Here is a 25,988-nt window from a genome sequence, read left to right on the forward strand (position 1 = left end):
CTTGTGTGTGAGAATCAGACAAAATCAGGTTCGAGTCCTGGTTCTGTCTTCAATCCTAACCTGTGTGACTCTGGACATATTTTATCATCTCTCTGGCTTTTGATGTTTCTCATCTCTAAGGTAAGAAGAAGAGCCTTAAAAATCTATGCTAATAATTACCGTGGAAGTTGGCATATGAAGAAGAGCAATGACGTATGTAAGGTAAGGCTTGAACGAAAGGGTTGTCCAGCATCACTATCCTCTATGAGATCGTAAGCTCCATGAGGGCAGGGATACCTGCCAACTGTTTGTTTCCGTTGCTGTATTCGCTAGTATCTAAAACAGTGCCTGGCCCCCTAGGAGGTACTCAATAAATATGTGTAATATAAAGGAGTGAATTATCCTGTAGTTATAACTATTGCTGTTACTGTAACTGACCAGCCATCCTGCGCCGTCCACCTCTCCAGCCAGGCCCAGAGAAAGGACCAAGACTTACCGATGCAATTGAAGGAAACTTCCTGTCGGCAGAAAAGGGAGCAGCCATCCCCATTGATCTTATTCATGTCATCACATTCTTCACCTTGGCTTCTGCAGAATGGACATAGAGGGGAAATGTGTCAGATCAGCTTCAGACCCACAGCTGGACATGGAAAAGCCCCTCTCCGGGGCCATGAACTTTCTGGTGAGGCCTCAGGCAAGTCCCTTTCCCTGTCTGAGTTTTCTGTTTCTTCCAAGTGAGATGCGTACAAGGTGAATCTGTGAGATTCTGTCATGTTTGCCTTACTGTGTTTCTGACGACAAAGTAGAATTCCTGCTTCAAACCCATTTGCTGAGATCTCCTTAGTTAAGTTACCAAGGCAGATGGGAGCCAGAGGAGGATGAATGAATGAACCGACGGATGCACAGACTTTGCTCCAGTGTGTCTGGGAAATCTCACTTCCATTTTATTTTTTAAATTTATTTATTTTAAAAATTTTATTTATTTATTTTTGGCTGTGTTGGGTCTTCGTTGCTGCACGTGGGCTTCCTCTAGTTGCATTGAGCAGGGGCTGCTCTTCGTGGTGACGCGTGGGCTTCTCAGTGCGGTGGCTTCTCTTGTCGCAGAGCGTGGGCTCTAGGCGCGCGGGCTTCAGTAGTTGTGGCGCACGGGCTCGGTAGTTGTGGTGTGTGGGCTTAGCTGCTCCGCGGAATGTGGGATCTTCCCGGACCAGGGTTCAAACCCGAGTCCCCTGCATCGGCAGGTGGATTCTTAACCACGGCGTCACCAGGGAAGTCCCATCACTTTCACTTTAAAATTGAGGATTTGAAGGAAATTTTGGAGTCTCTAAAGTATAAATGCTGTTCTTCACTATGCCCTGACTTAGCCCTATCCCCATACCCCCAGCGCACTTAAACGTAAAGATTTTTTCCATCCACGTGTTCAGGTTTGATCTTCCTTGGATCAGAAAACACTGCCTTCTCCATTGGGTGTGTCATTTCATAGTGTCAAGAACCCTAAGGCCTGTGTCCTATGCTGTTAAGAAATAAAAATGCCTCCTCTCATTTTTTTTTTTTTTTTAGGAATTATTTCCATCACCTAAGGATGATTCTGCAGTGGTTAGGATGGGCAGAAAATGAGCAATGCTCTCCGAATTGGACCTAGGGAAAGAGAAGGAGGAGTAACAACTGAAAGTTTGGATGGGTTACCACTTTCTGGAAAACTCCCATCCATTTATTTATTTATCTATCTGCATTTTGGCTGTGTTGGGTCTTCGTTGCTGCGCACGGGCTTTCTCTAGTTGCGGTGAGAGGGGGCTACTCTTCATTGCGGTGCGTGGGCTTCTCATTGCGGTGGCTTCTCTTGTTGCGAAGCACGGGCTCTAGGCGCGCGGGCTTCAGTAGTTGTGGCTCGTGGGCTCAGTAGTTGTGGCTCGTGGGCTCTAGGCGCGCGGGCTTCAGTAGTTGTGGTGCACAGGCTTAGTTGCTCTGCGGCACGTGGGATCTTCCCGGACCAGGGCTCGAACCCGTGTTCCCTGCATCGGCAGGGAACCACTTAACCACTGAGCCACCAGGGAAGTCCCTCCCATCCTTTTAGTAACAGAAACTGGGGTTTAGAGCCCCATATCCCAAACTGAGTGATCTTGGACAAGTCCCTTAATCTCTCTCTCTCTCTCTGATATTTCTATCTTTGACAATTTACATCAATTAAAATTAAAAATAATTAAACTGTCCATTCCTTAGTCACAGTAACCACATTTCAAGTCCTCCATAGCTGGAGGTAGTGAGTGGCAAATATATTGCACAGCACAGAATCTACTTCCAGTAATTGTAGAAAAATCCATTGGACGGTGCTGTTCGGGGCATTGAATCTCAGTCTTCTCATGGGCTAAAATGGAGATAATTACACCTACTCCTTAGCGTTGGTGCAAAACTGGAATGTAACTTAATGTGGCTGGACCGGCGTGCGACATACAGTGGATGCTCAGAGAGTCACAGTTTCTATGCCCACCCACCTGTCCTGGGAGGTCTCCGCAGAGTGTGTGGCAGTTGCCCCTTCATCCCCAGAGACCAGCTGGGACCTGTCCCAGCGTGGAAGAAGCCTGAGACTTTGCCTTTCACCTGGGCAATTACACTGGGAAATGTTTGTTGCTTTTAGGAGGTGTCAGAGTAGCAGGACGGTGCCTTGTAATCAATCCTTACAATGACTAGGACACTGCATTGATCTCTGAAGAGCCACCCGATTTCTCTCCTGTCTGCAAACCCATGAGGAAAGAATTCTGTTGATATATTCCAAGTTGGGCCCATATTCCAGTCTCTGCCAGCAAATCTTGCACACTGGAAACTGGTGGTGGCCTTGTGCTTCTTAGCTATTTCATGGGTTATCTGGGGAGAGATTTTTTTTTTTTTTCAATTTTTATTTTTTTAACCTGGGCTGGTTTCCCTAAGCCACAAAGAACACTTCTAACCCATTCCCTCACTACCCAAACAATATGTTCTACTGGTTTAAGCAAAACATTCGGGTCACCACAAATATCTTCTAGGCATGACAGATCTATCACTAGATAGACAGGTTCTGAGAAACCTTCTTTGACCTCCCAGGCTGGAGTGGGTGGCCGGCCATTTTCTCTGAGTCCAAAGACAAGGGGCTCCATCTATCAGAGCACTTGTCAAACTGACTGCCTTTGCCTGTTACTTGAGAGCCTATCCTAGGCTTTAAGATGCCAAAGGATGTGACAGAGTCTTGGTCACCCTAGCACCCTGACTCCTGGCACAGTGTCTGGGACAGAGCCCGTCGCACGTGGTCACGCTTTCACTTGTTAGTTTTTCAGGGCTGTCAGTCACAGCAGGGCAATGGCAAATCCAGATGAGAACCTGGGCCCTGGCTCCCATCTTGCTTTGGCTCCTAACTGGGTGTGTAAGCTTCAGAAAACCACTCTAGTCTTTGTGTGCAAGTTGTCTCTTTCGTAAAGTACGGTAATAAGACCTATCCCACGTGGTTGTTGGAAGGACCCAAGGAGATCATGATGTAGCACAGTGCCTCCTGCCTAGTAGAGTCTCAATAAATATTTATAATTATCATTATAAGACTCATCCAGTGCTTTCATTCCTCAGGGCCCTCACTGAGTGTTGAGGCTATCTGTATTTACTTGTAAATTCCTTTGCATATGTACAGTAAATAAGCATGTATCATCCCATGAAAAATCCAATTAGCGAAGACGGCATCCTTTCTTTCCTTCAAAGTTTATTTTGTTTTGGTTTTTTTTTTTTCTTTTTTTTTTTTTTGCTTAGGGAATCATCCGTAAGCTGCGTTCAGTTTTCTACAAAGTATGTCAACAACTATTTGGTACCCGCAGGTAATTCAACACGTATTTGATGTCTATGCAGGATATTAATTCTAGGTAAAAAAAAAAACTAAAAATCTTTGTTAAGAATACTATTTAAATTACTACTACTACTACTAGTAGTAGTATTAGTGGTTTTAGATCAGTGAGAAGAATAATATTGTTTGCAGTGTTTTACCAGTGCACCTATATCTGATTCCAAAATGGATAGACTGAACTATGGTTCAACTACTGATCTATAGATCAGTTCCTACATCTAGTGAGTTTCTTATTTTATTCCTCGTGCTAAATCAGAAAATCCCAAATCACAATTATGGGTTGTCAGCAATGACCATGACTGTTTCCTGGATATTCTGGATATGTAGCTCAATCTTGGACTCACAAATGATAGCGCACTTGCCCTGGAGATTGTCTTGCTCGGTTGCTCAGGGTTCCATCACACAACAGCTGCATCAAAAGCTAGAAGTCGATGTCTTAATGTGGGAGAAAACAGTGACTATCTCCCCTTTGCCCACTTTTGTTACATTAAGCACCAGAAACCATATCTTCATGTTTGGTTGTTGCATTTGGAGGAGGATCTTAAGTACACATGACAGCATGCCATCAATTTCATTCTCTGACAAGTTTTATCTTCTATGCTTGAGGAGTCAAATTCTTGGCAATCAGGTGGTTTGCATCATAATTCAACCCTTAAAAAATCCTTACGCGATCTCCTCCGTATGGAAATCTAGATAATTCAGCTTTGAAATTTTAGATGCAGGACATTTAAGACATGAATATATATCCCTGAGATACATCACTTCAGCAAGCCACTTGAAATTGTGCAAGTAATCATTACTGGCCTTTATCAATGTCAACATTAAAAAAAAGTCATTCGTTATTTCAGAAACTTGACTTAGTACCTTTCTTGTAATAGCTGGCATACTTCGGTGTGTATGGGGGTGCAGAATCTTACACATACTGTTATCTTTTTGCACAGTAAGTTGGGCAGTTGTAACTCACTGGCCCGCATCTGATCATATTCTTGACATCTACTTTTCCCTTCAATGCTGAGTCATGATCAGAAAGCAAACTGCTGGCCAGTAACAGATGTCTGTGCAGATGGGTTTTCTTGTACAAACTCTTTCCTTGCATCACTGTGTCATCCTTGCTGTGTCCCTATCTGGTCCTTTCATTCCATAGCAGGTTTCCAGTGTATATTACACACTACCAAATCATCAGCACCAAATTAAATTGCTCTTGACCTCAAGCACTAGTGTCAATGATAAACCAAAAGAAATAGTCATCGAGCCCTTCTCTTTCATATATGAACTATACCTATGAGCCGATTCATGTTCTGTACATCAGTGGTTTCATCCAACTGTGAAACAAATTCTCTTTGGAGTGCCCCTCCCCCTACAGAAATAGTCACTGCAATTCCATGTTGCACAGATATTATGTGACACCCAGCAGTGCCATTTAATGAAGGAATTTTGCCAATAGCTTGTTGTGTCATCTCCATACGTAACGTTTATCATTAAATCTGCCAATAGTTTTAAAAGTCCCTTAGCAATAGTGTGACTCGTAACTATATTCACAATAAAGAACACAATTTTAGCAATAAGGAACTTAATTGTGCATGATTCTTGGTCTCTTTTTCATCTCTAGGGAGAAAACCATTCAATTTAGTGACCGAAAATACTTTTGTGCTTATTCTGGAGGAAAAAAACCTCAAAGATTTACTTTTTTTTTTTTCCAACAATGCAAAAGTCTTGATGGCTTCTTGCAGCTATTTCTCAGTTGCATAACATCTTGCCCTGTGGACAGGGGATGGATGGACTGATGATCCAATAAAATCTATTTTTTAGACACACAGCTTTATATCTTCTAATCACACTTTTCCTTTTTTGGCTGCTCGTGTGGAATCTTTACACTTGCCTCCCTGAACTTATGATCGCATTCAATATTCACTCTGGAGTACTGTTTACTATTACGGTTTCAACATTATAGACAGTTGAAATATTTTGCTGTTTTTATAAGGCTCTGACCCAGTTTGTAATTTGTTGATATAACACGATACAACAGAAATAATAAATAAACATGCAGTTTTAAGAAATGTAAATGGTAACTAGCAAAGAATGTAAAAAGTGTTTTAACCTAGGTGCACTGTGTCCTGTTAAGCGTATGTAGCCTGGGGTGGAAAAAACTAATAGAATCCCTGTAGTACACGTAAAACAACTAGGAGCAAGAGCATACTGGTAGTACGTGCATAATGGTAGTTCTATGGAAATCTTATATTGTATTACATGCTTGAGAAATGTGTTCGTTCAAAAAAGAATCATTGCTTTTTCTCTGAGGCCAGCGAACTGCTTGCAGACAACCTGGCAGACGGCTGAGGATCCCTCATAACTCACAGCTCAGCCCTGAAGAGTATCCCATAAGCTCTTCTATTTGGCAGCCTGACCATCTCTTGGCCTACTTAACATCGCTCCCACTCCTCTCTTTAGTTAGGCCTACTTACTTCTGGATGATGCCATCACCGCAGTACCCACTTCCATGGATGTAAGTGGCAGCAGGTGATGGCTCACTCTCTTCGTTTCCTGAAATAGTGATGACCCAGTACTGGTACACACTGCCAAGATTTAGATCCCTGGAAAACATAAAGAAGACTATTAACTATACAGATGCAAGGCTGGGGACAGACAAAATGGATCCCCTTGAGTACATGTCTACCAGTCTTGCTTGTTTTTGATATCACATGCACATTTAATTAACCAATAGTTTTTTAAAAAATTTTACTGAAGTATAGTTGATTTACAATGTTGTGTTAATTCCTGCTGGACAGCAAAGTGACTCAGTTATGCATATATATATATTCTTTTTCATATTCTTTTCCATTATGGTTTATCACAGGAGATTGAATAGAGTTCCCTGTGCTATACAGTAGGACCTTGTTGTTTATCCATCCTAAGTATACTAGTTTGCATCTGCTAATCCCAAACTCCCAATCTTTCCCTCCCCCACCCCCCTCCCCCTTGGCAACCACAAAGCTGTTCTCTATGTCTGTGAGTCTGTTCCTGTTTCATAGATATGTTCATTTATGTCGTATTTTAGATTCCACATATAAGTTAGTTATCCAATAATTTTTAATGTCTACTGTGATTAAGGCACTCTCCCATGCATGATGGACTACACTAAAATGTAGCATCTAAATGTCACTAAAATGACATAGTACCATGACTATTACTAGGTACTTTTTATCTTTAATTTAACCCTTACAATAACCCTGGTGGATAAGAATTGTATGGTATGTGGCCCATAATGAAGGTGTTTTGGAGAATGCCATCCAGGAAACAATAAATGGGAGAAGCAAAGGCACAGAGGTGGGAAAGCACCATGCGAGATTCTGTGGACACTGTCTGATCTATTGCCCTCTTTTTAAGGTCTGAGCAGAAACCCCATTACAAACAAGCAAGTCCTTTCCTTACGTTTCACATCCAGTGATTCCCCATCTCCCTGCCACTTGCTCCTCCCTGTGCTTCTCACTCTTGACTAAAATAATAATAATAGCAGCGTCTATTAATTGAATGTCAGGACCGGGGCTAAGCACTTTCCATGTGTTTTCTCATTTGAGAACCAAAACAATACTACATGTGTACTAGTAGTTTCATGTTTATTTTCCAGATGATGGATCTGAGGCATACAGAGATTAAGCAAAATGCTTACAACCATATGACATTAAATTATATCCTGCAGTCTGCCTCCCTAATCCCTAGTTCAAGTTTGTTTTAACAATCTCACTCCTTACAAAGGGGCATCTTGTCCTGGAACCGCAATGCCAGGCATTGGTTCCTGCTAGCTTTCCAATTTGCCTAGATTGCATCTCTCCTTTGCTCTCAAGACTTTCTAGAGCAATGCCTGTTCTACCTTCCACACACCCAACCTTACACCAGATTACCTCCCTCCCCTTCTTATCCCCTCTCATCTCCCTGTTTGAATTCCCCTGCCATCAAAGGAATCTGGCTACTGCCAATTATCTTCCAAGGCAAAGATATATTTATCCACATGACCAAATCACCATCCTCATTTCCTTTTTGACCATTTTCAAAAGGAAATGTTATTCTCTTTCATCTCCCTCTGCACCAATTATTTACTTTTTAATAATAAAAATGTGTCATGGGAAAAAACACAAAATGGTCATGAAGAGAATTCCTATCAGATTCCAGAGTTGGGGTGAGGGGGGGATTCCATAAACAAAAGGACAGTGTCAAAAACATCTCAAGTTCTCCTGCCCATCTGTTGTTTCAGCTGCTCTGAGGGCTAGGGCTGTCTGGATAAGTCCAATAAGATAGCAGGTGCAGTGACAACAGTCAGACAACGTCTCTTGACTCTCAACACAATGATGAGCTGGAGTTTTATGAGCACTGAAGGAGGCTGGTGAGGAACGCAGCCTTCCTGAGAATGTTGGGCTTATTACCCAAAGGAGAGTTTGTTTTAGCAGTGCTGGAGCAGACAAGACTATTGAGGGTAGACCAGAAGTCCCTGGGGATTCCAGCAGTGCTCTGTCAATGAAAACTAAGTGGTGAAATGCATAAAAATCTTGAGATACTGTATGTATGAAGGTATGAATAACTGGTGCCTTGTAAACCTCTGAAATGCTAATTTGTTGATATAATTATAGGCCTTTAAAAAAGTTCACTGGATATTTTAACCACCTCTAGACTAATGAATGTATACATTTTCAGATAATGCTTCTAAAGCTGGAATATTGTGGCAGGGGGAAGAGTGATTTTCCCAGGGGAAACATCAAGGTACAAGATAAAGATGATATGCATTCTACTGTACATTAATTTTCTCTAAAATACGGAGGTACATTTTATATTAAACAGTCATGGCCGTGTTAGGGAATAAAATAACGACGTTTCTTCGGGCGACCTCCCAGGCCACTGGGGGCATAAGGTCACTGTCTGAAGCAGACGGAGCACTTCTGTGGAAGAGCGTGAGAGTGTGAAAATTACTTCTCTACGTTGTGTTTTTCATTTGTGGTGTGTGTCCAAATGATTTATGGATGATAATATTTAGATGCTCTGCTAATATTTGTGAATGCTCTCCTCCTCCCCATACCCTGCCCTCTCTCCTTCCCTCTTCCCCTCCTCCTCCTTCTCAATAAACACCACTGTGAGGCAAGCAAACATGTGTTTCCATCCTGGCTTCATCATTTGCCAGCTGAGAAGTCATAGGCAGGAGCCTATTTCAAATTAGTCATAAACCTAGTTTCACAGCATTTTCCCACAGATTGAATGTAAGAACATATACAAAGCACCTATGTGCCCAGCCAGTGATAGATAGTTAACAAATGTTAACCCATTACAATTATTCCTGAATTATCAACATTCTCACTCACTGGAATTATGCTATGCTCTCTTTCCTAGAAGGGAAGAAGTGACAGATAACTGTATATAAACTTGGTTTGGTAAACCCATGAAGATGAATGAGGCCACCATCTATCATGTGTGCCATAGCTTGATGGAAAGTCTCTTTTCTACCATATCGTTTGGCTAGAACACTCTCATTGCCTGCAGCTTGCTCTCTCTCTCTAGGTGGCTATTCTCAACTTCTGCAATTTCTGGATCCCAGAAAGTTTGCCTTTACCCTGGGGCAAAATCTGTCCCCCAATAACTTCCACTACTGTCCTTGTTACCCACCAGCATCATACAGAACATATCTGATTGGTAGAGAAACCTTACTAACCCTCCTTACAAACTGTGTGTGCGTGGCATATGCACCATGATCTCACAGAAGCCTGAGAGTGGCTCTTTGAAGCAGGGGTTGTTATCACAAGTTTTCAGACAGGAAAACAGAAGCCCAAGTCATTCCCTTCATAAAAAGCTAGGGAAGAAAGAACAGGACACAAATGCTATTAAAAAGATTATCTTTTTCCACTGAAGAATTCTTCTGATAAAACTACATGTTCTCCAAGTTAAAGTTACCATGAATGCTAAACTAGGGCTCTTTTCTCAAGAGCCTAAGGTAGAAGAGAGTTCTTTCAGAAGGACAGGGTAGTGGCTTCTGAAGGCTTTGCTGGAGGTTAGGACCTATTTCATGGTTGGTCTAAAAGTAGGACATTTATGTCAAGTTGTTCCTTTCAGCTGCTCTAAAAACCATCTGGAAAGTCTTAGGCTGTCACTTGAACTCCTTCCCCTCCTGAGCCTCCCACATCCAGGCAGACCCTAAGCCTTGTCAATTTCCCCCACCCAAGAGCTTCCATGTCATTCCCTCTGCACCCCTGCTGCCGCCTACATCCCAAACTTGATGGCTGAAGCAGCCTCTGGCTTGCCCTCCTGCCTCTAGCATCTCCCTTTTCGTCGTTCCAACACCATCAGAATATTCTTAGATCCAAAGCTACTCTCCAGCTCAATATCTCCCCATTTAGTGCAGTGATGGGAGAATGCTACCAAGCTGAAACTTCCTATTTATTCTTTGTTCGGAACTAAAATTTTACCACTTCATCTGAAACATGATTAATTCCATCACTTCTGATTTCTCTCATAGAATTCTGAGGGCCATTTTATTTTATCTTTATTTAAAAAGCTAACCTCCACTAGTATTTAATCATTAATTCTTCACACTGCATCTCAGATTAATTTCATGGTTTTAGCTAGTAAATTTAAATGACAGTATTTAAATGTGATGAGATTATTTTGAAGGGTTTTTTTTTGCAGCCTTGGTATGACTTTTTAAAAATGTTTTTAATGTTTAACCATCATTGTTTCACAAATGTCTCAAGTGACATATCTGCCTTAGGTTTGCATTTCTGGCAATTAGAAACAAAAATACTGACATTCCTAAGTGGTATGATTTTTTTCAGTATTTCTCCTCAGAAAACGTATTGATGGTAAAATGTGTATCAAATTTGGAGCACAACATTATAGAAAATTTAGTTACATATTATAAAATCATTATCTTAAGAATATGTATGTTATTAAGGAGCCTAAGTACCTCATGACAGCTTTTGGCAAAAACATCTATTTCTTAAAATTATGGTGTGTAATTAATATCATGATAGGTCAATTAAAAACCCCTCTGAAATCTACAGGCAAGTCACTTTACTTCTTTCGGCCTGTTTTTCTATCTTTTAATTAAGATATATGATACTTCTCCCATACCAATGTGAAGATAAAATGAGAGCTATGAAAGTACAGTAGGAGAAAGAGGGAGGGAGAACCTCATTGCACAATGGAAATATTCCATTTTGCTTCTTCTAGGAAACTCTCTCTGAGCCTCTTGATTACTCCTTATTGACCTCCTATTGTTTCCATATTATAGCATTCATTTATCACACTCTATCTCCAAATAGTCTGTGTAACTAAACTGTGTTATACTTTTTTGATATTCCACCTTCTGCAATAATTGTAGCAATTGTAGTTTCCATTTGTTTCCTATTTATCATATGCCAGGCACTATGCCTTCATATGAATTCTATCATTTAATCAAAACAACAGTCCCTTGAATAATTACTATGAAAAGTTTTCAGATAAGGAAACTAACCCTTAGGAAGGTTAAGCTACCTGCCTATAGTCACACTGCTTTTGTCAGAGGGCAGGGACTTGAGCCAAGTCTAATTCCATCCCAAGACAGTGCTATCTAGAGATGGAAGCCACAGCTGTTATAAACTGGAAAATACAGCAGAATAGAAGTTAAAAGACCTAGTTTTGGAATCAAGTAGAGTATCCATACAAAGACCAGTTGGAAAGTTCTAGAAGTCAGGGGAGACATCCTTTTAAACACCACCACTGGACTCACTAACCATGGGCAAGCCATTTTCTCTCTCTGAGCATCCATTTCTTCATCTACAAAATGGGAATCTGGGAGGAATGTGACGAGCAGCTCTAATTTAATGAGGAATGTACTGCATCTTTCTGCCATGAGATTTTCTACAAGCTAGAAGCTGCCTCAGCAGTTAAAAATCCTGCACTGAGAATGGGTGTAGTTCAAGTTCTACCACCTAGATTGACTGAGCTGGGAGACATGGTACGGGGACCACCTAGGATGCCTCTGGCTTAGGAAGAGCCCAAGTATTCCAGGGCTGCCTTGGACTAAGGGTGAGAAGGTAATGCTTGGGCACTTTGTCTACCATCTTCCAGCCAAGAATGGGAAGAGAAGGAAACGATCACTTTTTGAGCCTGAGATGATGTGCCAAGGGACTTTATACATACCATTACAATTGTTTTAAATAGAAAATATATTAATCGCATAGAAGAGTACAAAGAACAATACTATAACAAATGTCAGTACACTTACTCCCCAGCTTTGTCAAATTATAACCTTTTGCTATATTTTCTCCCATATCTTTTATTTTTCGTGTAAAAGAAATAAAATATACTGTTTTATATAATCGTTTTCAACCTACCCGTGTACTCTTCCTGTATCCCACTTCCCTCTCTCCCATGAATGTTTTTATACTTCTTGAACGTACGTATTGTTTTGCATGTTTTGAGCTTCCTAGATGTTTTAATACTACATTTATTATTATGCATCTGGCTCTTTTTTTTTTTTTTTTTACCAAGCATTGCTTTTGAGATCATACATGTTGATCATGTAGATGATCAACAGATCTGCACGTGGATATAGCTCATTATTTTCACTGACATAAGTCTTTTACTGTATGAACATAACATACTACATCTGACCATTCTTTCCTGATAGGCACCTAGGTTATATCTCTCTTATTAGTAGTATCATTATTATGTAATCTTTTTTGTTATTTCCAAAAATGTTGCCTTAAACATTCGTGTTCATGTTCCTTTGCACATAAAGCAAGAGTTTCTGAAGGAAATATATCTAAAGTGGTACCGCTAGGTTGAAGATAATTGCATCGTCAGCTTTATTAGATATTGCCAAATTATTATCCAAAATCATTGTACCAATTAACACACCTACCAGCAGATTTCCTACTGCTCCAGGTCCCTGGCTGCACTTGATTCCACCAAACATTTGATTTTTGGCCAATCTGATGGGTATTAAATGGTATTTAATTACTATTTTACTTTGTGTTTCCCTGATTACCAACAAGCCTGAGTATCATTTCATGTGTTTGCTGACCACATATGTTTCTACCATGCTGATTACTTGTTCATCACTTTGGCCTATTTTAAATTGGGTTCTTTTTCTTTACTGATATGTCATGCATTTACAGTTACTGGATACTAATCCTTTGTCATTAAAAGTTCAGCAAATACCGTTTCTAAGTCTGTGACTCCTAGTTTTGTTTTGTTTTTTCATTCTGTTTAGGTTGTTTTGTTGAGTGAAATGTTTTAATCATTTCCTTCTTGATTTGTCCTTTTCATGGCTTGTTGAATAAATGTTTCTTTACTCCGAAGTATTAAAATAGTCTCCCCTATTTCCTTTCAATAGCTTTAAGTTTTTATTTTTACATATATGGCTTCAATCAACTACAAGTAGTTTTTAAAATGATGTGTAGTAAGGATTGTTTTCCCCCCAAATAGGCATGAATCATTTGTCTGACATTATTTATGTGAAAGTTAATCCTTTCACTACTGAATTGTGATGCTACCTTTGACATATATCATTCAGAACTTAGATACGTTTTTTTTTTTTCTGGGTTATCTTGTTTCATTAGTGTATTTTTTTTCTATTATCTTATCAATAGCAGTCTGTCTTAATTTCCATAGTTTTAAACAAGTCAATTTATGCTACAAGTCCATTCTATACTTTGGTTTTCTCCATCAAAAGACCCTTTTTGCTCTCTCATGTGAAATTTTAGTTTCATTTTTTGAAATGCCTGTTGGGATTTTAATTCCAATTTCATTGAGTTTATCCATGCATTTGAGGATAAAAGACTTCTTTATGACATTGTACCCCCCATTTATACACACAGTTTAGCTCTTTATTTATTTAGGTCTTCTTTTATGATTTCAGTAAAGTTTTAAAGCTTTCTTCATAAAAATTGTGATGATTTTTTACTAGGGAGTTATTAGAGTTATTAGAGTTATTCCTAACTCTAAGCATTTTATAGATGTTAGTACTACAGTAAATGATAGCTTTAATCTATCTATCCATCCACACACATGTATGCACACATGTGCATGTATATCTATATTTGTATCTTCATGTCTTATAGCTGACAAAAAATAATTTATAAATTGATATTCTGTTCATATGTTCTCATACTGTTTTATTCATTCCAGTAATTTGATTCTTATTAATTTTTCTTTGTAGTCTCTTACAGATGAGGATAATGTTTTATTTATTTACCTATCTATCTATCTATCTATTTATTTATTTATGGTCACGATGGGTCTTCGTTGCTGCCTGCGGGCTTTCTCTAGTTGTGGTGAGCGGGGGCTACTCTCCCTTGCGGTGCACAGGCTTCTCACTGTGGTGGCTTCTCTTGCTGTGGAGCACAGGCTTCAGTAGTTGTGGCATGTGGGCTCAGTAGTTGTGGCTCGTGGGCTATAGAGTGCAGGCTCAGTAGCTGTGGCTCACGGGCTTAGCTGCTCCACAGCATGTGGGATCATCCTGGACCAAGGATCAAACCTGTTTTCCCCTGCATTGGCAGGTAGATTCTTAACCACTGAGGCACCAGGAAAGTCCCAAGTTTCTCCCTTTTCAATCCTCAGAAATTTTGTTGGTATTTCTCACCAAGCTGGTTTAGGTAGAACCAATGGCATTACTAGTTTTGTTTTGTTTTCTATCGTGAAGGGACCTGATTTTATTAAGAGTTTTAAAATTCTGCATCTAGTAAGACAATTTTATTTTAAAACATCATTACATATGCTGGTATTGTGAATTACATTCATAGACCATCTAACTTTAAAGTCTCATCTTATTCTAGGAAAATCCAGCTTTGACACAATGTGTGTGTTCGTTTGAGTGTGGGGGTTTTAATACATTGATAAATTCTGTCTGCTATTAACTTGTGTAAGATTTTTGCTTTTTGGTCATACATTTAATTGACCAAAAATGTTTATCTTCTTCCTTTATTTACTTGTCCACTTGTTTACTTGTTTATATATTTATGTGCTGTGTTGTGGACAGAAATACTGTTCTATGAGATACTGATTCTTTGATATTTGCTGAGATCCATTTTTTGGCCTGGGACATGGTAAATTAAAAAAAATATGTTCTACATATCTTAGAAGAAAATATTTATATTTAATTCAGTAGCAGGGTTCTATATATTTTTATCAGATGACATATTTTTTGTGTTGTTCAAAATCATCTATATCATTATTTCAGTTTGCTTGTTCTATTAATTATGGAGAAAGGTATGTTAAAATATCATAATATTATGGGTTTATCACTTTTTTTAGGTAAGAGTCATGTTTGATTTATATATTTTCAGGCCATGTTATTTGGTATATCCAAGCTCAAAATCATTATATAACTTCCTTTTATCTTTATATGGTAAACTCTTTATCTTAGAATTTTTTTTTTGTCTTAATGTTTCCTTTGCCTGATAATAATATTAATGTAACATTTTGGTTAGTATTTGCCTGGCAAATATTTTGCATTCCTTTACCTTTTATCTTTCAGTGAACTTAGCTTTAGTTAAATCCAACCTGAGAGTCTTCATTTTCATAGTCAACTTGAATCTGATTAGTGTAATGACTAGTATATTAGATTTATTTCTCCCATCTTCTTTGTGCTTTCCATTTATCATTATTTTTCTCTGCTTATTTATTTTCCCCCTTTCTCGCTTTCATTTGGGTGTATTGGATTTCTCTATTTCTACTCTTTAGCCCTTCTTAGTCCATCCATCTAATTTTTCTAATTATATTTTTTTGGTTATACTAAAATACAAATATGCATACTTATTATCAAAATCAAAATGTAATAAAAACTCTGATATTGATTTCTGACCCTTACTCTTATATTTTTGTGATTTTTAAATTTTGACATGTCAACTCATGTTCATTGGGTTTTAATCTGTGACAATCATGTGTCCCCAAGGTCAAGTCTATATCCTCCCTCAGAGGATAACTTCTAGGTACCCTTGGAACACTACTTGTCTAGAATGATTTCTTCTTTTTTTTTTTTTTCCAGTTAGTTTTTCAGTTGAGGCATTCCCAGACCATACTAAGCAGTGTAAACTCAAACCTCAAATCTTTCTGAGGTATAGAACACAGACATAGGTATGTTTTCCCTAGTATACTCTCTCACTAAGCACGTAGACTTTCAGAGGTCCTAACCTTATTTTGAAACCTTTCGTTATAAGTCCCCACCCTGCAGAGTTTCAGGGCCAGATCTCCACTCCTAGAATAAGCAGGCATATTCAATCCACTCAGTTGCCAAAACTGATGGCTCTCCCTTATCCAAACTACATCAATAAAAGTAGATTCAGGGCTTACCTGTCTAGTTCTCAGTTCCTTTTTTTTTTCTTTTTTTTTTTTGCCTTTAGCAACACATTTTTTGACTTCTCTGATCTCAGTCATGCATTTTAAAGGATGCTAGTTATATCAGTTGTATTTTATCTGGAATAGAGGTTCGTACTGGAAATAGTTGTAGTTTGTTAGTCCACCATATTTCCACATACAATTTCTAAAATATACCTGTAAGGTAGAAATCATGTGCACTGTGAAGTTGAGGTTCAGTGTAGTTCAGTGATCTGCCCGAGGTCAGGGAGATAATAATTATAAAGCAGAATTTAAATCATGCTGTTTGACTCTAGAACTCTTGACCTTTCCATGATATTGAGATGACTCCTTGGGTAAGTACATGCTAGTGAGCATTGCATTAATATCCAATCAAGTACAGAACACTGCAACTACCTGAAGATAAGGCAAGCTCCCCTTATAGTCCTAAAGTCTTTTAGGAAGCTGAAACTCAGACTAAAGTAGAGTTTATTTCTAATGTAGAATTATAGAGCAAAATAGCTTAAGCACTAACACATTGCTAGGTGAGAGCCGATTTTATTTTTTCAATTGAGAAGGGATAGTATATTATCCCAACTGCTTTATTTCTTTTTTCTATCCATAAAGGTTACCTATACTTGCTTTAACAGATTAAAGCACTATGTAAAATAATTAAAATAAAGTAAAATTATATCAAATTCCATCACCTTGAGGCAGCTATTCTGGTCAGCAACCCTTCATGTATCTTTTTATGTATAAGCATACACAGACACATACAATTTTCTATGAATATAAGATCACAAATATGTCAATACTACTTCATTTCTAGTGTTCATGAAAAAAGGAACATAGGAGAAGTAAACCCAGCTAGTTAGCTTTATGCTAGCTAATTACTTTCATGGCTTTGACTACTTTTTCAAATTCTGGATAAATATATTTATATCATTTCATTTGTTCATCCACTCATTCATCCAATTAGCATTCACTGGGCTGTCCCAGCTTCTCCTAGGTTTCTTGGATTCAAAGATCACTAAAATATAGTCCTGCCTTTAGAATGCTCATAGGCTTTTGGGGAAGAAAAGACATTAAAATGAATGGCTTTGGGCTTCCCTGGTGGCGCAGTGGTTGAGAGTCCGCCTGCCCATGCAGGGGACACGGGTTCGTGCCCCGGTCTGGGAAGATCCCACGTACCGCGGAGTGGCTGGGCCCGTGAGCCATGGCCACTGAGCCTGCGCGTCTGGAGCCTGTGCTCCGCAGCGGGAGAGGCCACAGCAGTGAAAGGCCCGCGTACCGGAAAAAAAAAAAAAAAAAAAAAAAAGTGTAGGGATCTGAAGGGGGCGCAAGTAATATCAGACACAGGCTGAGGAGGAGTCTGAACTTCTCAAAGAAGGTATACTGGCTTGACAGGACGGGTAAGGAGAAGCCAAGCCACGAGGAGGACAGAAATGTCTTTTGAGTCAAAGGGCGTTAATAATATTAGTTCTGTGGAAGACCATGTGGGTAGCAGTATAGATAACTGGTTTGGGGGAAAAGTAGAAAGACCAAATATCTGCCCATGGGATGGACTGATGCAGGAATAAACTGAGCTCCTACCAAGTTTTGGCACTACGCTAGACGTTGTCATATTCTATTTTGATTAAAAAGAACTAAAACTTACAACAAAATATCCTTCCTCACTGAATGACTGAAGCTGTGTGTAGTCTTCTCCAAAGAATTTCTCTTAACATTCATACATTAAGGTTACACACACTGTTTTTTCCTACATGTGATGACAATATACTCCTTAATTCCAATTTTGTTTGGGTATCACCCTGCATTCTTAAGGGAACACTTTACTTTTGTTCTAGGTTGAGAGGTACTTTGGTCTTATGTTTTATTGGAAGAGGGCTGTTGCTGATGATTTGAAGTAGAGACTATCCTCCGCCCTTGGGAAGGGACATCATGAAAGGCACTTTGACATCTCTGTGGATGTCACCTGGACCACGTCAGGAAAAATGACTGTGGTTATTCCATTAACTTAGGCTGTGATTTTCGATGAACTAGTTCTCCTCTCTGGACCTTGCTTTCCTTGTGCAATTCAAATAAAAAGCATGTCTGGAGCTCCTGGCAGGAGTCACTCCGGAGGTGAAGAAGATACCACCATCACTGATCTCCAATGGTTCAATGGGCAAAAGAGAGGATAAGCCAAGTACAGTTTGACTATAATTCAAGGCAGAGCTTGAAGAGTACCAACAGAGAGGAGGGCCCCACAGTGGTTAGAAGGATAAGAAAGGGAGAGTCCTGACACCTAGGTCAGCTTGATTCCCTCTACAAGTGTCCATTTCCCCCCATACTTTATTATAAAACTCACACCCTTTGTTGTAATCAGATGCCTGTCTTCCATGGTGTACATTAAGCGCTCTAAGGACAGAAAAAAAACATTAGCCTTTCATTGCTACATCTCTGTACCTAGCACAGCGCTTGGCACAGACTAGGTTTGCAACAATATCCGTTGAAGGAATTAATAGTCTGAGACAGTGCACGTGGGGAAAATGTCAAGACATAAATGATAAGCACGGTATTCTCAGCAGTACGAACAGCACAGAACAGGACACAGGTTAACCTTCTGAGATAAAGAACAGTGCGTTAAGACTGGCCTGCAGGGTAAGCCAAAGGGAGCGCTAAAGTTTTACTAGAATGGTCAGTTGAGAGTGTAAGGTAGATGAGATGGTAGAAGGTTCTGAGGCGAGATATTAGGGCTTGAGTCATTGAGGGATGGAAACCCACTGTTGTAAAAGCAGGGGACTGGATGTAATGATTTCCCAAGTCCCACACCTCCAGCTGTAGAAGTCAGAACTTAGATGTGTTAGCGGTAGTCGAGACACTGAACCGGCACCCAGGTCTTTAGACAGGCTGGGTTCCCTCCACTGCCACCTACGGACGGACGGACCGACCGACAGGCACTCAGTAGACTTGCAGACTGCGGGCCCTTTCCATTCATGTGGAAATTAAAGCTTTGCTTTAATAAGATCTTAATCTCAGAATGGTGAGATTCCACTGCCAAGAAAAGAATCTTTGTTTGGGAAAATGGACTTTGGGCTTACAATATCCATCCACTGTTATTCCTGGTGACCACTGTGAGCGCCAACCCATGGTCTGGATTAAATGAATGAAGAATGAGAAGGCAGGGATCTGAGAATCCACCAGGCATGTGTATCCCTCCCAAAGGGACCAGGGTCCACCCCTCTCACACAGGTAACACGCAGCTCATTCTTTTCAGACTAACAGTGCTGCCCTCACTCTGGATAAGGCTCAGGAAGGAGCAAATGTATACATGCAACTGATTAATTCCAGCAGCCTTGGATATAATTGTACAAAGATTTGCCCTGGTACCAATTTAAAACTCAGTAGCACATTTAATAAAAACTAACAGTTTGCAGCCAAGGCCTTTGTTATTTTGTTTTAATCATCTTTTACCACCAACTGAAATGATTTTGTACTTTCTTGGTGCAGTGAAATAAAATACAAGAGAAAGGATGGGGGGACAATGTGGAAATTATAAAAGATTCAGAGTTTCAAATCCTGGGATAAGGTCACAGCAGTCCTGAGAGTTAACTGGTTGTTTGTGTCAGGCTGAGATTTGAAGGGAAGACATTTACCATTTTGGGGGACACGCCACACCTGTATAGCATTAAAGAAAGGAGAGAGGAAAAGAACTACAAGGGACTCTTGTTTTTCCTGAATGCAACCAAAGGTGGTGTGTGACAGCTTCCCCAAACACCCCCGCTGGTGATGGACAGGCCTCTTGATTGCAGAGCAGGGGCTTGTGACAAACTGACCGGTCGCCAAGACCCCTGGGAGCCAAAACACCAGATATAGTCGGAGGTAAACAAGGCATGCAGCACAGTGTGAAAATGGAGGCCACACGGGGGCCAGGAGTCAACAGAGGGACCCAGTGACAGCTGCTGATTGAACGGCACTAACTGAACACAGTTGTTGAGGACCAGGGGCCAGTGGGGAAAGCAGCCTCCCTTCTCCTTCCTGTGGCCTCTCTGGGTGGCCAGCGATTTTATTACTGGCAGAGGGTGAGCCCAACAGCACTTTCGAATTTGGCATCACATCGAAAACCATTTGGGGGCTGGGCATCTCTTTCTTCGCCCCCCCCCAGCCCCACCCTCCCCATGAATGCTTTGGATTCGGTGAAAGTCGGCGTGCAGTTAGCAAACTACACTTCCCCTCGAATTTTGAAACCCATGTGCGCTTGGGGAAAATGTAATCCTTATGTTTCTGATTCATTTACACTTAACTCATCAAAACGCTATTTGGTAAGAGCTATTTGATGTCCGCGAAGTCTTCTGAGCCCTTTTGTAAGCCTGGCTTCTTAGAAGCAGGAAGTCACGTTTCTGACGAGAGGGGAGAACTTGAACTTAAAAGATTGAGTTTGTTTTGAAATGAGGGCTCTTGGAGGGTCACGTGGACCCGGAGTTTGGCCAAATGCGTTCTCTCATTTCCTATACCACCCCCCTCACCGGCACCAGCTGCCATGACGTCACCAATGTCAGCGCGCTATGATTTCACTCTGAGCAGCCAACGGAGACTCCTTCATGATCAGAGAGAGCTGAGCTCAAAGCTGAATCCCAAGGTCTGGGCCAGACGCCAGCACTCCGCATCGGGAATCAGGAGCCCTAGGTTCAATTCCCTCTTCTGGCATCAAAGGGCTGTGTGGCTGAGGAAGCAGCCTCCCCTCTCTGGGCTCAATGCTCTCATTTGTAGCGTGTCAGGATTCCTTCCAGGTCTGAGAGGTTTGGAGTCTAATTCCTAGACAGGAGGAGGCGTGAGCACCTCAGAATTCTCTCTGCTGAAAGCTTTTGGGGACTGAGTTTGTATACAAGGGGCTTAGCTCAAGAAGGAAACACAAAGATGTAGAAATCAGGCTTTGGATATTGGTTGCTCAGGGTCTCATTGGGGGATGGATGCTAGAGCCCAGAGAAGGAGGGAAAAAGCTGCCCCAAGTCATGCAGAAAATTAATGGCAGAGTCCAGCTTTCCTGGCATTTTGTGACTAACAGCCTTGGATGGAAGAATTCAAACGTTTCAGTTTATAGGATATTGAAGCTGAGGCAAAAAACCTACTTCCCACTCTGACAACAAGAACGTGAAAGCAGCATTAAAATGCAAGGGGGGGGGGGCTTCCCTGGTGGCGCAGTGGTTGAGAGTCCGCCTGCCGATGCAGGGGACGCGGGTTCGTGCCCCCGTCCGGGAGGATCCCACGTGCCGTGGAGCGGCTGGGCCCGTGAGCCATGGCCGCTGAGCCTGCGCGTCCAGAGCCTGTGCTCCGCAACGGGAGAGGCCACAACAGTGAGGGGCCCGCGTACCGCAAAAAAAAAAAAAAAAAAAAAAAAAAAAAAAAAAAATGCAAGGGGGCACTGGCACGGCTTTGCATGAGGCACAGTGAGGTGGTGTCTGGCTTGTATTAAAGCCCATGAGTGAATGATTAATCCTGGGTAGAAAACAAAGCCCATGGCTTGTAACGTTATAGGTATTAGTGTGGCGGGAGATTAACCCCACGACCCCAACAGGGGACTTTTGAGAACACTGGACAACACTTTGAGAATCAATGCATGATGAAAACAGGTGGTCTCACAGGTCTTGTCTGCCCACCCCCCAAAACACACACACACACACACACACACACACACACACACACGTGCACATGCACAAGCTCACCTCACCTGCTCCTGAATCTGTACACAGAAATGTTATGGCTCAAAGCAAACTGTAGCTGTCTGCTGATAATGGGAGGACAGCTTTGAACTACTCCTCCTCTCGTCCCAAACCAAACATCTCTCTATCTCCACATTGTGCGTTTCAGTGACGCCAACGACATGGGCGCTTCTAGGACCCGCTCACTTCCCTCCTCCCTCTGAACAGTCATGGGTACAGCCATTCCATCAATACCGCTCAGCCCCATACAGTTCTCTCTCCATTCCCACCCGCACTACCCTAGACCAGGGCCATCTTCGACTTCAGTGCTGGCGATATTGTCTTACCTCCCTCATCATTTACAGTGTGTGCCTCTATCCCTACGTCTGCCCAGATAGCCACACAGCCAAAGAGCTGCCCTAAAACCAAACCTGAGCAGGGTCCTCTCCTACCCCTAACAGCTCCTCACCACCCTCAGGATGAAGCCCAGACCCTTCAGCCTGGCACCCTAGAACCAACGTCGCTGGCCTCCTCTCAATTCCTCTGGCCTCTTTGCTCAAACTCGCCTCCTCAAAATTGACCCCCTCAGCCACCAGGAGCAAACAGTCCCCCCCTCTCTTCCCTGGCTAAATGGTCTGGCCTTAGTGTAGATGCCGCCTTTCCCAGGAGGATCTCACTGACCTTTGAGCTGAGTGAGGATTTCCTGGCCCTCGTGCTTCTCTTATCATAACACCTTTCTCACTTTTGTTACCACTTAGGTGTCCCCTTCTCATATGAATTAGATGAAGCTCCCAGAGGGCTGGGACTGTTCTTCATTGCCCCGTTTATTTCTCTCCACTGCCCAGCACGGGGCCCATTACAAGGACAGTACTAAATAAATGCCTCTGAATGGTAGACTGACTGACATTGTCTGGCCCCATCCATTCCCTTCAGGGGGACTGTGACCCCAAGAGGAGAAGAGACCATGCTATAGGATCTTCTTTGACCCTTTTGCCCCTCTGGTAACTAATCCATTTTAGATGTTTAAAGGAAGACCTCCAATATACCAGCTATCATCTGTATTACCACAAATTTCTGACCACTTATTGACCTGCCAAAGCGTTTACTCATTCATTCATCCGTGCCTTTTTGGACCTGTTTATGGACCCTCTACATCACGCCTGTCCTTGCAAAGAAGCTGAAGATAATATGGCAAGTGTCACCTAGTTCCCATCTCTGGTATCTCACTGTCAAGTCAAAATGCCGCTGAACAGGAAAAATACACCAGTACATTCTGAAATTGTCCCAAATGGAAACAATCGGTAAGCCCTAAGAGAGAGAGAAAGTAGGTCAAGAAGGAGCTCTGAGGGCCCCAGCGCACCTGGAAGGCTTTCTTTACAGATGGCCAGTCTCTGAGCTCGCATGGGACATGTAGCCTGGTCCCTCTTACTCTTACTGAATTAGACATACTCGGGGCAGGTAAGAACTCCAGGAGGGTCTGAATAGAATGTCAGAGCTGGAAATGACTTTCAGAGTCATTTACCTAGCCCTTCATTTTATAGAAGGGGGACTTGGGCCCACAGATGGGGAATCATGAGCCAGTAACATAGCAAAATCTCAGGAGATCGGTACTTGAAGCCACGTCTCCTGATTCCAGGGCCAGCACTTTGATGGGTTTTCTCTCTTTTTCTTTAGCTCAGCTACAGAGATTAAAGTGCAATGGTCTTTACTGTCTTCTAATCCAGCACTGAACTCTGCATAGAGTTGAACGGGAAACTGTTTCATGAGTGTGTCTGTGCATGTCTGTGTGTTTGTCTTTCGCACATACTCTCCGGCCTGGCCAAGAACAAGCCTAATGAAAACCAAACAATAGGAAGAAACATGAACATTTAAATCTTTATAGTTCCCCCACACTGCATCATGTTCTTGCAAGTCCATTAGCTCATTAGGTTTTCAGGACACCCTTTGTGAGACTGTATGGATAGGAATCATCACCCACTTTTTTCCAGGGATAGGAGCTGAGGCTCAGAGCATTGAAGGAATCTGCTCAGGGTCGTGCAGCAAGACAGTTGTGTGCTGGCCTGGGAATCAGATCTCCTGACCCCAAATTCAGCATCTCCTAAGTAATGTCCGAGGTTCCTGCTTTACCAGATACAACATAAACCCGCTATGTGCTGTCCAGAGGATTCTCATCACCTCTGAGCACAGACTGAATGGATTTTGTCCACTCCTCTCGCCAATGCCCAGCGTGAGATAAATCCCTCCATTATTCCCACATCTGTAATTACTCTGACGGCTGTTATTTTCCTTCTTGTTCCTATTCATTTACTTGTTTTCTGAAAAATCAGGAATCGGCGCCCATACAACCAAGCCCAGTCCATCCTACCTACCCACAGAGAGAAAGGCAAAAGGACAAAAGAAGCAGGTGACTTCAGGACACCCACTGCAACCCGACTTCACTAACTCATTGTTTTCCAAAGGAGCTCTTGATCTACCCCACCCACTAACAAAACACTAAATTAAAATCTATTCCTCCATTTCAGGAAATAACATTTCCCTCCTTCCAGATACTCAAACCAGAAACCTGGGAGTCACTGGACAGCTCCTTCTCAGAACCCTTGCATCCAATACATCTCCAAGTCCTGTTGGTTCTACTTTTAAACTTATTTATTTATTTTTATTGTTGGCTGTGTTGGGTCTTCGTTTCTGCGCGAGGGCTTTCTCTAGTTGCGGCCAGCGGGGGCCACTCTTCATCGCTGTGCGCGGACCTCTCACTGTCGTGTTCTCTCTTGTTGTGGAGCACAGGCTCCAGACACGCAGGCTCAGTAGTTGTGGCTCACGGGCCCAGTTGCTCCGCGGCATGTGGGATCTTCCCAGACCAGGGCTCGAACCCGTGTCCCCTGCATTGGCGGGCAGATTCTCAACCACTACGTCACCAGGGAAGCCCTGTTCTACTTTTAAAACATTCCTCCAATTCATCCACTTCTGCTGCGGACAGATAATCATAATCTCTGGCTTGCACTTGAGCTATAAGCTCTAAATGGACTTTCTCACTCTTCCTCAATCCTCTCTTTACAGAACACCAAGAGCAATTTCATAGAAACACAGATCTGATTGGCTTAGTCTTCTACTTCCCAATGAACAAATCCAAACTCCGTAACAGAAACTCCCTTCACAGTATGGCCCCTGCTTACAACTCCAGTCTCGTCTTCTGTATATGCCCCCTTAATTTGAAAGGGAATTATGCTCTGTTATAAGCTCACATAATAATAAATCTTAAGGTTGTGATTATATTTTTATTGGGGCTGTTATTCAGGCCAGCCCTCCTATCCAGTTGTAAGCTTCACAATTACACTGCCAGCATGGAGACTGACATGCAGAAGATACTTATTCTTCAAAGATTGAACAAATGAATGAATAACTTTATCAACAGAGGCTTGGGTCCATCACTTAACTTCTGTGAGTCTTTTTTTTTTTTAAAGAACATGTTGGGGGTAGGAGTTTATTAATTAATTAATTTACTTCTGCTGTATTGGGTCTTCGTTTCTGTGCGGGGGCTTTCTCTAGTTGTGGCAAGTGGGGGCCACTCTTCATCGCGCTGCGCGGGCCTCTCACTATCGCGGCCTCTCTTGTTGCGGGGCACAGGCTCCAGACGCGCAGGCTCAGTAGTTGTGGCTCACGGGCCCAGCCGCTCCGCGGCATATGGGATCTTCCCAGACCAGGGCTCGAACCGTGTCCCCTGCGTTAGCAGTCGGACTCTCAACCACTGCGCCACCAGGGAAGCCCTGTGAGTCTTAATTAATATCTGTAGAAGAGACACTATAATGGTCCAGTAATGCATCTGACTGATCCACAGAAATTTACATAAGTGATCTCAGTAGTGTTAGCACCAACCAGGGGCCCTTCACACTTTCAAAATCGTGAAGGTACCTGGAGACAGTCAGCACTTCTACGGCTACTGGTGACCCCAGAGATCTGTGGATTTTGCTAAACCCTTTTGTTTACCCTAATGTTCCCAGAACCTGTATTTCATCCTGAGAGGTACTTGGCCTAAGACTGCTGACAGGGAGTTGTAGGTGGATGATGCCTGGCTTCCAAAAATAGAGGAAGATTGTGCTGACTATGTACACTGCTAGCCTGGGCTAGGAACAGGAGTATTTGTTCTGGACTTGGAG

At 41.9% G+C, this 25,988-nt stretch overlaps 1 protein-coding gene across 2 annotated transcripts in view; it reads right to left on the minus strand.

Moving 5' to 3' along the window:
* The window catches only part of PAPPA (pappalysin 1), a 255,679-nt gene that overhangs the window by 137,267 nt on the left and 92,424 nt on the right, over positions 1-25,988 (minus strand). For both annotated transcript variants that reach the window (XM_059071226.2, XM_067040877.1), the window contains exons 8-9: positions 6,301-6,429; positions 476-567 (exon numbers count right to left, since the gene is read on the minus strand). In XM_059071226.2, coding sequence (XP_058927209.1) covers positions 476-567; positions 6,301-6,429 — 221 coding nt within the window. The remainder of the gene's footprint in view (positions 1-475; positions 568-6,300; positions 6,430-25,988) is intronic.

This window comes from Kogia breviceps, chromosome 8 (assembly GCF_026419965.1).
Source record: "Kogia breviceps isolate mKogBre1 chromosome 8, mKogBre1 haplotype 1, whole genome shotgun sequence".
NCBI lineage: Eukaryota > Metazoa > Chordata > Mammalia > Artiodactyla > Physeteridae > Kogia > Kogia breviceps.